This window comes from Xiphophorus maculatus, chromosome 4, assembly GCF_002775205.1.
Source record: "Xiphophorus maculatus strain JP 163 A chromosome 4, X_maculatus-5.0-male, whole genome shotgun sequence".
Lineage (NCBI taxonomy): Eukaryota > Metazoa > Chordata > Actinopteri > Cyprinodontiformes > Poeciliidae > Xiphophorus > Xiphophorus maculatus.
Window position 1 is genome coordinate 9,011,592 of NC_036446.1, and position 14,003 is coordinate 9,025,594.

At 38.5% G+C, this 14,003-nt stretch overlaps 2 protein-coding genes across 2 annotated transcripts in view; one reads left to right on the forward strand and one right to left on the reverse strand.

Moving 5' to 3' along the window:
• Positions 1 to 1,142: 1,142 nt before the first annotated feature.
• Positions 1,143 to 10,162, reverse strand: gpi (glucose-6-phosphate isomerase). Its single transcript, XM_005796125.2, has 18 exons — positions 9,973 to 10,162; positions 9,700 to 9,790; positions 9,485 to 9,553; positions 9,258 to 9,377; positions 9,089 to 9,172; positions 7,588 to 7,734; positions 7,359 to 7,430; positions 7,227 to 7,271; positions 7,097 to 7,150; positions 5,754 to 5,814; positions 5,397 to 5,440; positions 5,124 to 5,276; positions 3,779 to 3,908; positions 3,383 to 3,459; positions 3,027 to 3,155; positions 2,713 to 2,788; positions 1,825 to 1,891; positions 1,143 to 1,545 (listed from the first exon to the last, which is right to left on the reverse strand). Exons 1-18 carry the CDS (start codon positions 10,089 to 10,091, stop codon positions 1,422 to 1,424), a joined length of 1,662 nt encoding a protein of 553 aa, XP_005796182.1. The 5' UTR covers positions 10,092 to 10,162; the 3' UTR covers positions 1,143 to 1,421.
• A 2,368-nt stretch (positions 10,163 to 12,530) lies between these two features.
• The window catches only part of kiaa0355 (KIAA0355 ortholog), a 34,192-nt gene continuing 32,719 nt past the window's right edge, over positions 12,531 to 14,003 (forward strand). Inside the window, exon 1 of the mRNA XM_023332098.1 lies at positions 12,531 to 12,599. The gene's annotated coding sequence lies outside the window, so the exon portion shown is untranslated. The remainder of the gene's footprint in view (positions 12,600 to 14,003) is intronic.

Here is a 14,003-nt window from a genome sequence, read left to right on the forward strand (position 1 = left end):
GATGGATAAAAAGTTTTTCTGGAATGGTAAGTTGTTTCTCTCCCATTACTACCTAATTTTGTAAATTCAGACTTATCTGAAACTCTGACCTGAACATGAAACTGCGGCTGTAAACTGCCAAATGTGCACTGGAGGCAGAGCAAAACCTCAAATAGGCAGACAGATGAATCTGAAGGAAATAAAAGTGCCTGACTACTAAGCCCAAGAAAGCATGAAGCAGGTTGTGAAGTTGATTAGATATGCACAGACACTGTACAACAAACATGCCAGGAACGCATGTGGAACGTTATCCATGCTTTCAGGCTGTAATTTGATTCCACTGGCCTTTTTGTTTCCTCATGCTGACTTACTTCCTGCTCGTTAAACTCAACCCCGCAGTCACCACTCAGACTCTGTGGCTACAGGTACAAACAGCAACACTTCCCTTTCTTGCTGATGCGCACTAACAATTCATTAAGGACGTATGGTTAGGGTATCCTTGGACTAACTCGGTTTCTTTCTGTATCTTGTTTCAGAGCTGGAGATAAAAAAGCACAAGTTCGACTTGAAGAAATGTAGCGTTGCCTGGCAACAGCAGTGAAAACCCGGCGGTGTCTGGGGGTCTGGGATTCTTTTTTAACTTTGTGTTTGTCCTCATACACGCTCTGTAATTGTACCCAGCAGAAGATTTCAAGAGACCGAGACGATGCAAAAATACACGTTGAGGGATGCTGGTGTCGTGCATCTCAGCTAATGATATGTTCTCTATATGAACATCTTTTCTCATGGTTTTGACATGGGGTCATATGTTTTGGTGAGAGATTCACAGGAAGTTTGGCATGTGTTTTCAAACCATTTACTTTAATGATGTTTAGATGAAGTGCCAATGAAGAGTGGATTGTGATCCAGATGCTGTTTGTTTTTCCTCTCTAAATGGATGCTGTGGAGTCTGGGGACCTGCGGGGAGGAGGAAAGCACCACGAACGAATTGAACTTTGCACTTTTGTTCCAACAAATGGTAATTTCTGGGAGCCCGACTTGCTCTCAGGAAATAAACCAGGCTCTCTGGTGACATCTAGTGACGGCCTATTTTCTGACGCACTTTTGGTTCATTTGCTCATGCTGTAGGTAAATACTGAGCAACTCAGCCTTGAGAGTGCAACTGAGGATCAGATAAAGGACATTTATTTCAAAAGCACAAATTCCTGCGGCAGTAGAGACAATGAGAGAATGATTCATTCTGCCTTCAGCAACAACTGACTACATTTTGTAACACAGCAAAGGCAGAATTGTAGACACTCACAATATTCATAATGGGAGCACAAACACGGAGTGCTTCAGCTCGGCTGCGTGGGAGTGACCAGCTGCCTCAGCGAGACTCTAGTCCAGGTAGATCCTGAACTGATCTGAAGGGTAATCATGTTCAAAGGAAAGATTCAAACTTAGGCAAAATTTTTCTTGAGGAAGTTGATGAGGCCGTTGGTGGATGAGTCATGGGAGTGGACCTCTGCGGTGTCTTTGAGTTCTGGCTCAATCTTCTTTGCAAGCTGCTTACCGAGTTCGACTCTGTCCGTGGAGTAATGAATGAGAAGAAAAGAATTCATTAAGTGTGCTGGTGCGTTTTTCAGATCTCTTTAGCTACTGTTTAGTATTATGTACAGCCTTAAAGCTGAGCAGTACAGAAAATTACTAGGAGGGCCAGTGTTAACTGCACCATTATAATTTGCCTTTAATAAAAGTTTTAGTATTAGAAAAACATACCGACTCAGGTTCAAGAACATTTAACACCTGCCAGCAGCTTTGTGAGTTTTCCCTGTTTGACTGTGGGAAGAAAAAACAACTTACCCCCACTGATCAAAGCTGTTGATCTCCCACATTACACCCTGGATAAAGATCTTGTGCTCATACATGGCTGCAACACAACACAGAATAAATAATGTAAGTTGAGTAAGAAAGAAATGTATTAGTCTGCTCATTGCTAACTGGGGATTTTTGGTTGTAGCAGAGTAGAGCAGATGATAATAGAACATAATATGCTTTCTTAATTTGGCAGTCTAGTTTCAGACTGACTGTTACCATGCAACAGCGTGCTGTGTCCTCACTGAACCTCCTCAGGATATTGCAGCAGCTTGGTACCATGGCAGTTGTTGCTTTTGCATGTCTATCAACCATCTTTGCATAAGAGTTGAGAACGTTTACAAAATTGACAAAAAATGTAACAGTTATGTCTTCATTTTGTTATAAAGCATTCTTCTCCTATGAAGCTTTTCCCACAGAGTCAAATTACAACACAAACCCTCTGTGGATTTTATTGCTATTTGAGAAGCACCAAAATAAATGTAAAAAAATATCCTTTAGAATTTTCCTTTTTGAGAAAGTTGATGGCAATATGGACTTTTTAATATTTTTGTTCCTTTTATATTATCTTTTGCATGTGTGTCGGTGGCAAATTTCAGATTTGGTGAATTTAAAAAAGAAATACTCAATTGACTGTTTATACTTGGTCAGGAAGTGCAAGTGTTAACATTTTACAAGAATTCAACTATTCATCCAGCTTTAGACGAGTTCATGGATAAGAGTCTAAAATCATTAAAGACAGAAAGGTATTAATCATAAAATAATAAAAATAAAATCAATTTGAGAAAAAAGACATATAGAAAATGACACAAATAATCATACGATCATTCAACTGTTTTTATATGAAAAAAAGCCTTTGTTATCAGTAAATCTCACCTATTAGTGCTCCTAGTGTATAGGGTGTAAGTTTCTTGAAGATGATGGAGTTGGTTGGTCGGTTTCCTTGGAAAACCTGGGTTGATCACAGGGAATAATTTATGATTAACTTAATCTATTTTCTTCTTTTTACATAAACGCTGCTGGGTGACCCTGATTGACAGCTTCTTGGGGGAACTGTTTCCTATGTTCTCCTGGCTTTGCACACACTGTTATGTGGCCAGCTGCTTGAACGTCCGAGTAGTAAAGCATTTTGTATAAATATCACCATCTTCTTCCTAAATTAAAGGTGCCGTTTTTTTCATTTAACTTACCTTGTGAGGTAAAATTTTCTCCAAAGCCTCTCCACTCAGGCCGCTTGCCTCCAGCTCCTTCCTGGCCTCCTCGGTGGTCTTACCCTTCATCATTGCTTCTGTCTGCGCCAGAAAGTTGGCCAACAAAATCTAAAGACACATCAACAACTATTTTAATTTTTCTCACAATTTGTTGTGATTTCCTCATGAATAATTGCAGATGCTAAGTACTCTTCAGTACTTTTCAATACTCTGTATAAACACAATCTCTTTCATCAAAGTTCCTTAAAGAATATATGCATAAAAGTCTGCATAAAAACCGCAAAACTGAAACCTCGACATAAATGAATCGCTGCTTTGAACAGCTTCTGTGGTACCTTGTGATGCAGGTTGTCTCTGATGGGATGCTGAGTCTGAGCTGGGATCAGGAAGTCAGCTGGGACCATTCGTGTTCCTGTAATGCACCATGCTACAGTCAAGCAATATCAATATTTTCCCATAAAAGAAAAGCTTGTTGGAATGCACCAACTCTCTGTCAAGGATCTGTTTCAGAGTTTCACTTTGTAATAATCCACTTACTTGATATGTTATCATTTATATTTGTTTATATTCCAAAGAAAAACTGTCTCATTTTCATGTAAATTACAATGAATTGAGTTGATTTGATCCTAGCCTAATTGTTGTCGAGCATCTACCAGTGCAGGTAGAATACAATCTGCACACTTATCTAATCAGACTGAGTATGATGTAGCTGGAACAGTGTCTGTTTTTACCTTGGTGGATGAGCTGGTAGAAGGCGTGCTGTCCATTTGTTCCCGGCTCCCCCCACACTATGGGTCCTGTGTGGTAATTGACTCGAGCTCCGTGGTTGGTGATGTACTTTCCATTTGATTCCATGTCTCCCTAAACATTGAACACTCGTTTTTAATGCTAGCACATGCTTCAAAATGTTCTTGATAATTGTAGGCTTTGATATAGAAACTGCTTGTGCTGCTTGTCCTATAATGCAAAGGTTAGTCAGGCTCTCTGGATGTTATTTACATTTTTGTTTTCTGATCTTGTTGTTTTGTGGTTAGACTTGTGGTTTCTTTGTTTATATTTTTAGGTCCTTTTCTTATTTTCTCTACTGTTTTACTGTCAGCTATATATGATTCATCCCTTTCAGAGTGTATTGTAATCATTATTTTCTTCTAAGCAAATTATTTGCCTTTAAATGTTGTATTTGGTGTATTCTGCCAAGCTCTGTAGTTGTAGGTGCACCAATCAATCTGAGAGACATTATAATCAGCATATGTTGAGTTAATCATCTCTGACAGTCAGTCTACACTTAACACAATTTAAAAACTGGTGTGTAGTTTAAAATGTGCACTTTAAGCACAAGTTGAAAGTGAGACTGGGGGAGGCGGAGTCTTGCCACTAAGTCGCAGCAAATCAGACATGTAACAAAGACACATATATGTGTCCATAAACTCCAGAGGGGTAATTACATAAAAGAAAAATTCTATTTTTGTTTTTCTATTTCTTACACACTGAGGGCTGTCACCATTTTTAGCCTTTAAGTGTATCAAACTTTAGGGACCCTTGCTTCATTTGATTCCTTTATTTTATTTTGGATTCAGAACTGCTGCTTCTATCATATAATTTTATTTTCTGTAGTTTTTATTTTTTTTGCTAGTCTTTGGCATTGGCCATAAAAACTCTGTGCATTTCTACTTTTTGTTTATGTCTTGTTTATGTATCTTACGTATTTATGTATGTATGCATCCACCATTCATGACAAATTAAAGAAGGAAAAACAATCCTCTTTTCAATTTTGAGTGGAATTTGAGAGGATCTCCAACTTTTCTTTCACAAAATCAACAAAAAAAAAAAGCTCATTAGCAAGAGGGTGTTATCATGAGTTGGCAATTATTAGTTATTTTTATGAATTTATTTTCTGTTTATATTTTGTCCACCTTTTGTGTTATCTGCCCTAAAATATACAGATGAAAATTCACCAGTGGCTACAACTGTTGCAGTTCATCTTCTCTTTTGATGTTCCTTTTCACAGTCCAGAATAAATACATTAAATTTAAAAGAAACATTAAAAATTGTCTTTGATATATCCAAGAGACAGACCTGTTGGAAGTATGCAGTAAAACGGTGCATATACTGGTCGTAGGGCAGCATAGTGTGTGTCTCAGCGTGGAAGAAGTTGATGTACCAGATGCCCAGTAAAGCCAGTAACACGGGGGCGTTTTTATCCAGCGGAGCAGAACGGAAGTGTTTGTCCTGCAGCAAAGAGAAAGAAAAGCTATGTTACATTTTTTGCTCAGTAGCCCCCTCCATAAGGACTCCTAAGAATAGTTATTCTATATTTGAGAGGTGACAGGTTCATCATGGTGTACCTACCATCCAGTGGGCTCCTGACAAAAGTTTCTCAAAATTGTCAAAGCCTGATGAGAAAATGTAACAGAGAAGTTGGATAAATGGGGAAAATTCCTGCACATCAGCTGGATCTAGTCTGAGCAGAATGTTAAGCACAGGCGCAGTCTGGCCGACAGGGTTGGTTAATCCAGCACTGCAGCTGTACTGAATTATTTATGCTGAGATCAGAAAAATCCTATTATACATCTCTGCAGACGTTTGTGTGTCCAGCAGAGTGAACCTAAAACACTGTATCAACCTGGAACCACCAACTATACCTGTATTTGATGTTGAGTTTTTGTCACAACATGAGACTATGGATTGTAATTATCTAGTACGTACCAATATGCAAAGCAATAGCCATTCCAATAGCAGACCACAAGGAGAAGCGACCTCCGACCCACTAGAAGAAAGAAAAAATAAATTAATGTAATCTCTTTCTGAGCTCTTTCAGAAGTCATGTTTGAATACATATTTCATCGCAATAAAATAGAATATAATGAAAATTTTTATATTTCAGTAATTTCACTAAAAAGAGAAACTCATGTGGACTCAATAAACACAAAGTGGTGTATCTCAAATTATTTTTATTTTATGAAGACTTTCACAGCTAGTGAAGTTGTATTAATCATTACGAAAGAATTATGGCATAAAATAAGAATAATAAAATAATTTTTAATGTAGGAATGGTACTGCTGATTTGACGGTGTAAACAGGCTGCTCACACAGTGCAGTGTCCAAGTATTTTTTTTCTTAAAGCTGAGTGGAAAGAAAAAGTGTGGATGGAAAAGTTGTGCAGGAAACAGGAGAAACCACAGTTGATGCGAAGGCCTGTAGGAGATTCATAAGGTGTGGACTGTGGCTTAGGGCCATAAGATTGGGGTTTGCTCAGTTCTTTTCAAATGAATTGCCTTTTGGAAATGAAGATCCAAAACTCTATCATAGTGGTGGAGAGGCGCAGAATACAAAGTGCATCCTTGCTGCTTGATACCCTTTTCTAACACTTTTTTTTTGTTCCACTCAACTTTTCATGTTTGTGCTTGCATAAAGGAATCCTCAGATAATTTTTCAAACAATGAGCTATTGTGGCTTACTCTCCTTGAGGTGAATGTCATTGACAGTCTGTTGGAGAAATTATAAAATTGCAACCATAGAACAATTCTGTATTAAAATATTCTTTTATTGGTCTAATGTAATATTCTAACTTTCAAAGAAACATTTTGTTTTGTTTTATATTGCTAAATTTCTTGAAATCATACAAATATGCAATCTGTACGAGTTTCAATATGTGCATTTAATTAACTAAACAAAATAAACTTTCAATGTTATGTTCAAAAAGGTTCATATTTTACTCTTAGTGGAAAGACTTATTGCATATCTGCACATTTTCTCTGAGTTTTAAAGGCCTCATTGAAGCTTCTTCCTTTCAAATACCGACAATGTAGCTCAAAGTAATTCTGACCTTTGATGTAACCTCTGCAAGACGAAAGGTTACTACCAATAATAACTGAATCTAAAGAGAGGGGCTTCTGATTACCCAGCAGCTGCTCTCCAGAGTCTCTGTCCCACCTACTTCACAGGTCAAAAGTCTAGTTTATTTATAGCAGCCGCTCAAATCCCCCGTCACAGTGTTGGAAAGAAAAGGGGAGCTGCTACACACAGCGAGGGTGTTAAAGAGGACTCACATCCCAGAACTCGAACATGTTCTCCGTGTCGATGCCGAAGTCCTTCACTTTGGGCTGAAGAAAAGAAAACAGAACAGTTCAGACACAGATTTCAAAATGTGGAACACTGGCAAAGAAAGGAAAAACTTACAGCATTTGTGGAGAGAGCAACAAAGTGCTTAGCAACAGCAGCTTTCTGTTGACATAAAGCAAATATCTGATTAAAGAGGATATCAATTAATTAACACTAAATTGCACATTGAAGGCATTCTTATTCTCTCACATCTTTGGCATGTTCAAGAAACCAGGCTTTGGCTGACTCAGCATTGGTGATAGTTTCTTGAGTGGTGAACGTCTGTAAAAAGAGTCAGTGGCTTCTTATCAGTCAGTCACGTACATGCTTTGAAGGTTTATTACTATAAATGCAGATCAGAAAGTCAGCAACACTTTTTGATGTGAAAAGTTTGATGTTTCTCAGTTTCAGAGATCCTGACTTGAGGTGATCCAGCTACCTTGGATGCGATGATGAAGAGAGTTGTCTCAGCATTGAGCTGAGCCAGGGTTTTGGCAATGTGAGTCCCATCAATGTTGGACACAAACCACACTTGGGGACCCCCCTTTGAGTAAGGCTTCAGGGCTTCAGTCACCATCAGAGGGCCCTATGGTTCAAACCAGAGTTCAGAAACAGATTCAGATATTTGTGGTTCTTTGAAGAATAGTAAATTTATATGAGTTTCAGCAACAGTTATTTTCCTTTTGGGATCAACAAAGGATGTTTGACTTTGAATTGATTGATTTAACCAACACAATTTTGCACATAACTATGAAGTGAAATGAGTACAAGAGGAGAAGCTATAAGAAGTCCTATTTTTATATTGCCACAAACCATACAGGGGACAGAAAAAGAAAAATGGTGCTCTGCTATGCTGGTCTACTAGCAAAATGCTATGTGTAGAGGAGGACTAACACAGCACATCACCCTCAACACATCCTCCTTGTGTGAAACATGGCGGTGGCAACATCATGTTGTGGAGACACTTTCAGCAGGAAAACTGGTCAGAGTTGCAAAAACAAGTCTATGGTGAAAAAAAACTGTTTTAAACAGGACAATGACCCTAAACATACAATCAGAAATGTAGAGAAGAATATTAATATGTTAGAATGGCCCAGTCAAAGTCCAGATATAAATCAAATTGAGATTTTGTGGCAAGACTTGAAAACTGATGTTCACAAAGGTTCTCCATCCAGTCTGAGAGGTGAGACTGGATGGAGAACAAAATCATCTGGTGGTGAGTGGAGACTATCTTTGTTGATAGTTTCCACTATCAACAAAGATAGTGGACACATGATGTGTGAAAAGACTTGGATTTTTACTCTGATGGGCCAAGCACAAATGACCCATAAAGTCTTCAGATTTTTATTTGTAAATTTATTAATTTTTATGCCCTTTATTATTTTCTTCAGGATTAAGCACAACATTGTGTTGGTGTATCATGTAAAATTCACATAAATTACATAATAGTTTTGTTTGTAAGAGTTGAATAACACAAACTTTTAAACAATTTTATGCTAGCAATCACTCAAGAAGTAAAACAAAAATAATAAAATATTTCAGAGGTCTCACCCCGTGCTTTAAATAATCTTTGTTCCCAACAGTCCAGAAATTTGACCTTGAGATAACTTAATGCAGCCCAGAGTCCTTAAAACATGTGAAATTGCCCTTGAATTTTCAAATAGAAACCTCGAAATTACATATCAACTTCAGTGTCATCAGCTAGCTGCAACGCATGTCTGTAGTTTCTTATAGTGCTAGAACTGTGAACTAGAGATTGATTTGACATGCAAATGAGCAGTAGCAAAAACCTTTAGAACATAAAAAAAATATCCTGTTCTTTCAAACTGTTAATGTTCCTCCCTGATGAAATGGCGCCCTGAGCAATGATCCACATGCCCAAAATCAAAAACCACACATAACCATTTTTGACGCTAGTCTGATTGATGTTATTCACTCACAAGGTCTGATCCTCCAATTCCGACATTTACAACGTCTGTGATGGCCTTTCCTGTGTAACCCTTCCACTCCCCGCTGCGAACCCTCTGGAACAAATACATTCAGTTACCACAAAAACCACCTGTGAAAAAAATCTTTGAAAATTCCTACCCGACTTCTGGTTGCACTCACATGACAAAAGCCTTTCATCTTCTCCAGAACCTTGTTGACTTCAGGCATTACATCCTTGCCATCAACCATGATTGGCGTGTTGGAACAGTTCCTCAGAGCAACATGAAGCACAGCGCGCCCCTGCAGGTGCAAGATCAATACACAATGACTTATTATCTACCCTTTGCAGCTGGTTTTATCAAAGTTTTAAAGTTCAGAAATGCTTGTTACTGATCACCAAAGTGCACCTCAGTGAAGTTGATCTTCTCTCCAGTAAACATCCTCTCTCTAGCAGCTTCAATCTCTCTTGACTTGGCCTAAAGAGAAAAATCAGTAACAGAAAATTAAAGGTGCAACTGATGAGTGTGGTTACATTTCGATTTCAAAATTATCTCAAAGTTTGCTGCTTGATGTTCAAATGATTATCAGGAAAACGAAAAGACAGAACTAGAATTCAAATTACCAGGTCAATCAACATTTTCATGACTTCTTCAGTGATGAGGTTCTTTGAGTAATCCAGAAGAATGTCTCCATCCTCAGTGTTGAGTGTGAGGCTGTGAGGACGCAGAGCAACAACTTACAAGTATTCAACATTCAAACAGCTTCATATTTTCTTCTTGATTTGGGCCGCTGTGTTGCATCTGATTTCTTTAAGGTGACAAAGTTATAATAGTATATGACGTTACTTAACATCTATCAGCTGTGTTCTGTCTGAGTTTTATCAAATCAGACATACCTGAATTTATTGAATCTCTCTTTGTCAGCCTCAAACATGTGTCTCACATTGAGGTTCAGGGCGTGGGCAGTGTACCAGTCCTGCAGCTTCTGAAAGTTGGGGTCCTGAGTGAGTCCCATGTTGTCCTGAGAAGGGAGGCTTGCTGTACTCGGCTGTGCTCAACTATCCTGGCTGAGTGGGAGCGAGCAGATCAAGGCGAAAGCTTTATGAAGATCACCCTGTCTAGATCCTCATTTGACCCGCCCATATGAGACACGACACACCAGCTGCTCACATGTTTAACACTTCCACACTAAGGTTAAAGGGCAGCAGTAGTCTGAAAATGCAATGGCTAGAATGCATATTTTTATTTCTTTTTTCAGACCGCAAACCACAAAAACTTGTTATTTACTCTATTTGGTATGTTGGTTTCAAAGCTGAAAATTCTTTGGTTTTATTTTTTTTTAAAGTACTGTTCATTTAATGAGGCAAGTAAAATCATATCTTTCAGATCAGGTTTCATGCAAGGATTATGATTATCTGTGTGACAGTAATAATCTTTAATAATGAAAATAATATTTTTTTAACGTACTTTTCATATTTTCCACTGTGCTTAGATCCAAATGAATAAGAAGTCAAAACCATTAAACATGTGTAAAGTGGCCATTTGTATTGCGTGGCAAGTTCTTCCAGAGATACTCAGCATTTATGGCTAAGGGTCAGTCAGTTGACATTTTTCTGAACTTGCGCTAGTTTGCCACTAGGTGGCAGTGTATGAACTCATGCACTGGAGCTTATATGCAAGAATGGCACCATCAGTCACACATACAGGGAAATAGTTCAAGCATTACTTTTTTCCTTTTTCTTCAGTTCACCACCATACATGAAACCATTTGTTTTGGAAATACTTTAGATTCTGTTGTTTTCGATGATTTAATTATTAGGAGACTTAAAAACTAACCTCCACATTGAGCTTTTCATAGATGTTTTTATTTAATATGTCATTTAAATAAAAACAAACAAACCCCCCCCCCCCAAAAAAAAACAATGACAGTATAAATATTATCCCCATCTGTGTGCCTGGCAACAACACAAATATAGATCCCAGCCCAGCCTTGACTGTCACAGTTCTGATTCTCTTGAAATATTCAGCCCCTACTTCAGTTCATGAGCAAGTTTAGACAAGTACTAAATTTTTCTTTTGTCCTTTTCCGACTCACAAAAACCAACCCACACCAACTTCATTTAAATAGCATGTTCTCTTGCATTTTGGAGGACTTTTCAAAAATTGTTTTATCTCATATAGCAGAAAAATGAACATTTCAAATTGCTCAAATCACATTTATTTTACAGGAATTGCATGGACTGCCAATAATTGTAATTTTCTATTTAGAAACCCTGTATATATATATATATATATATATATATATATATATATATTACATTTTAAAGAGTTAATAAAAAGTTACTGAATTTAAGATTTTTATGTTGTGGTGACAACTGTACCTCTAAATTACTATTACATAAATCAACAAAAACATAAAAATAAAAATCACGACGGAACAGAAATTTCAGCGTAAAAAAAAAAAGTTTTACTGATAACCTGATACCTAAATCTAATTTGGGGCTTTCGCAGGACTACATCAAGCTGAAACCTCTTTGACAGATCTGGAGTAAGGGAAAAGGGAATGAAGTTATTTCTTATTTAGATTCTTAAGGGTGTGTAGACTGGAGTAGGAAAAATGTTTATTGTTATTATTATTATTAGTGTGACTATTATCATTTTGTGACACGACACGGTTGCTTCTCATACTAAACAGACAGGAGAACCCCCCCCCCCCCCCCCCCCCCCCCCAGCTCCTCTATGCTCCCAGGTGACTCTGCTCAAGCACAAAATTCAGTGTGGTATCAATTTCTGAACAATAGAGGGCGACAAAAGTTCGACTCTTTTTAATGGCCCTTTGCTTCAACTCATATATCAATGAGATATATTTTAAATGTACCTGGAAAAAAAGTTGCATATTAATAAAATCACATGAATGACATATTTAAAAGCCTGCGAAGTGTTCGTAGTTTAAGGAAGTGAATTGTGGGAAAGTGTTACAAATTTCCGTTTATCACCACAAGCATTATAGAAATGCACAAACACAAGTAAACAAAATTCATATGAACACACCAAATCCTGTCTGAACAGCGCTTGTAAATTTTAACCCCCCAAAATAATTAGATAGATAGATAGATAGATAGATAGATAGATAGATAGATAGATAGATAGATAGATAGATAGATAGATAGATAGATAGATAGATAGATAGATAGATAGATAGATAGATAGATAGATAGATAGATAGATAGATAGATAGATAGATAGATAGATAGATAGATGATAGATAGATAGATAGAACAATAGCCTATAATTATTCTTGTCAATTAGAATTAAGTTACTTTGATTAAAAAAACTGTAGATATAAGGTAATTAAACTCAAATATACCTTACTAATTACTAACAGGAAACGCGGTTTATACAACAAATATCGGTTTTATTTTTAAAAGATCCACCGGAAGTGCTTATTCTTATTGACTCCCAATTGACTGCGGTCACACACAGACAGGGAATTCGCTGTCAAGAGGGTGGATGCCAAGAGCTGGTGAGCTATGCTTTGATTAAGTTAACATTTTTGGTGTGTTTTATGGAAGCTGTTAGGTTTCTTCACGATGAAAACGACAGACAATAAAGAAGTGCCCCCTGGCCGTCAGCATTTGCTCGTTTTTCTCTCTCGCAGCGCCTACATTCGTGTCGCAGAGGGTTAGCTGATTAGCTAACAGTTGCTGGCTTAGCTTCGTGGCTAGCCTGTTTAGTACCGATGCATTCCCGATGCGTCTATTATCGGACGCACCTCACTCACGCAAGCGTACTTGCGATTTTGGCTACCATCACAAACTTATATTTCCACGGGGAGTCGGGAATGAATCTCCCGCATAATTTTGGATGTAGTTTAAGTTTCTGTGAGTATCGACGATCATTTCTTAGTACCCAAGACCCCACATGATGCCTGCTGATGAAGCGCCTCCGCGAAGGCTAGCGAAGGAGGAGCGGTTGGCGCTCTCGTTTATTTTTGTTGTCACTGGCACACACTGCCTCAGATTTCATCCACATCTTGATTACGTTTAGCCGAAGCAGGGCAGGAAATACGAGAGGATGTGTCCTCCTCGGCAAACGACCGAGAGTTAGTCGTTGTGTCCGATAACGGACCTGGGCGATCTCGGTCTGAAGTTATGTGTCGGCAATGACCAGTCGAGGAAAAAAAAAAACGAGATGTAGGTTAACGTTATTCAAACGGGTGACAAAGACTGAAGGTTACGTCATGTCGCGGCACATTTTGTTGTCGTGCTGACAGTTTTAGTCGGCTGATGGTGGGGGGGGGGGGGAACTGAATTCGGGTGATAATTTTTTTTCTATCAGATGGGGGTTGGAGGTTGTGTGTGTCCACCGGGAGAGTGTCAACGGACCCAGCCGTGGACGGACCGTGTGTGTAGGCCTCGGCGTTCCGCTGTCACTGCCTCTTCAAACGGTTGTCCCAATGATGCACTGATACCGCAGCAGCCTTCCCGGCGACACTGCATTTAGGGCGTTAAAATGCCTTATTAATAGCTGCGACATAGTCTTCCCATGACTGGTTCCATGTCATCCCAGAGAGTTTCGGTGAAACCGGCTTGGAGCGCTTGAGGGGATTCTCTCACATCGTCCTGCTAAATAGTGATGTTGTCGCAAAAGAAACGTTGGAATTTGAACAAGTTTAACAAAATAGTTGGTCTTGTGCTTAGCTGAAGATTTAGGATTACACCGAAGCATTAGGTGGTGTTGTCGTGGGAGTGCCCTTGCTGGTTTAAGTCACATGTAGAGAGCAGCAGTACCGTACAGGTGTTGAAATATGCGCCGATATCATAGATCGGTATCTGGAATGTGCCCCACAACGCTTATGGACTTTTTGGGGGGCTGTTTTTCACATATCCCTACTGCGAAGAATAATGCAGAGCATATCTTAGAAATG

Coding starts and splice junctions, on each gene's coding strand:
- gpi (XM_005796125.2), bottom strand. CDS start 10,091: ATGGGACTCACTCAGGACCCCAACTTTCAGAAGCTGCAGGACTGGTAC. Junction 7,151..7,226: donor TTGCTCTCTCCACAAATGCT/GTAAGTTTTTCC, acceptor TCTTTTCTTCAG/CCCAAAGTGAAGGACTTCGG. Junction 3,156..3,382: donor GAGACAACCTGCATCACAAG/GTACCACAGAAG, acceptor ATGTGTCTTTAG/ATTTTGTTGGCCAACTTTCT.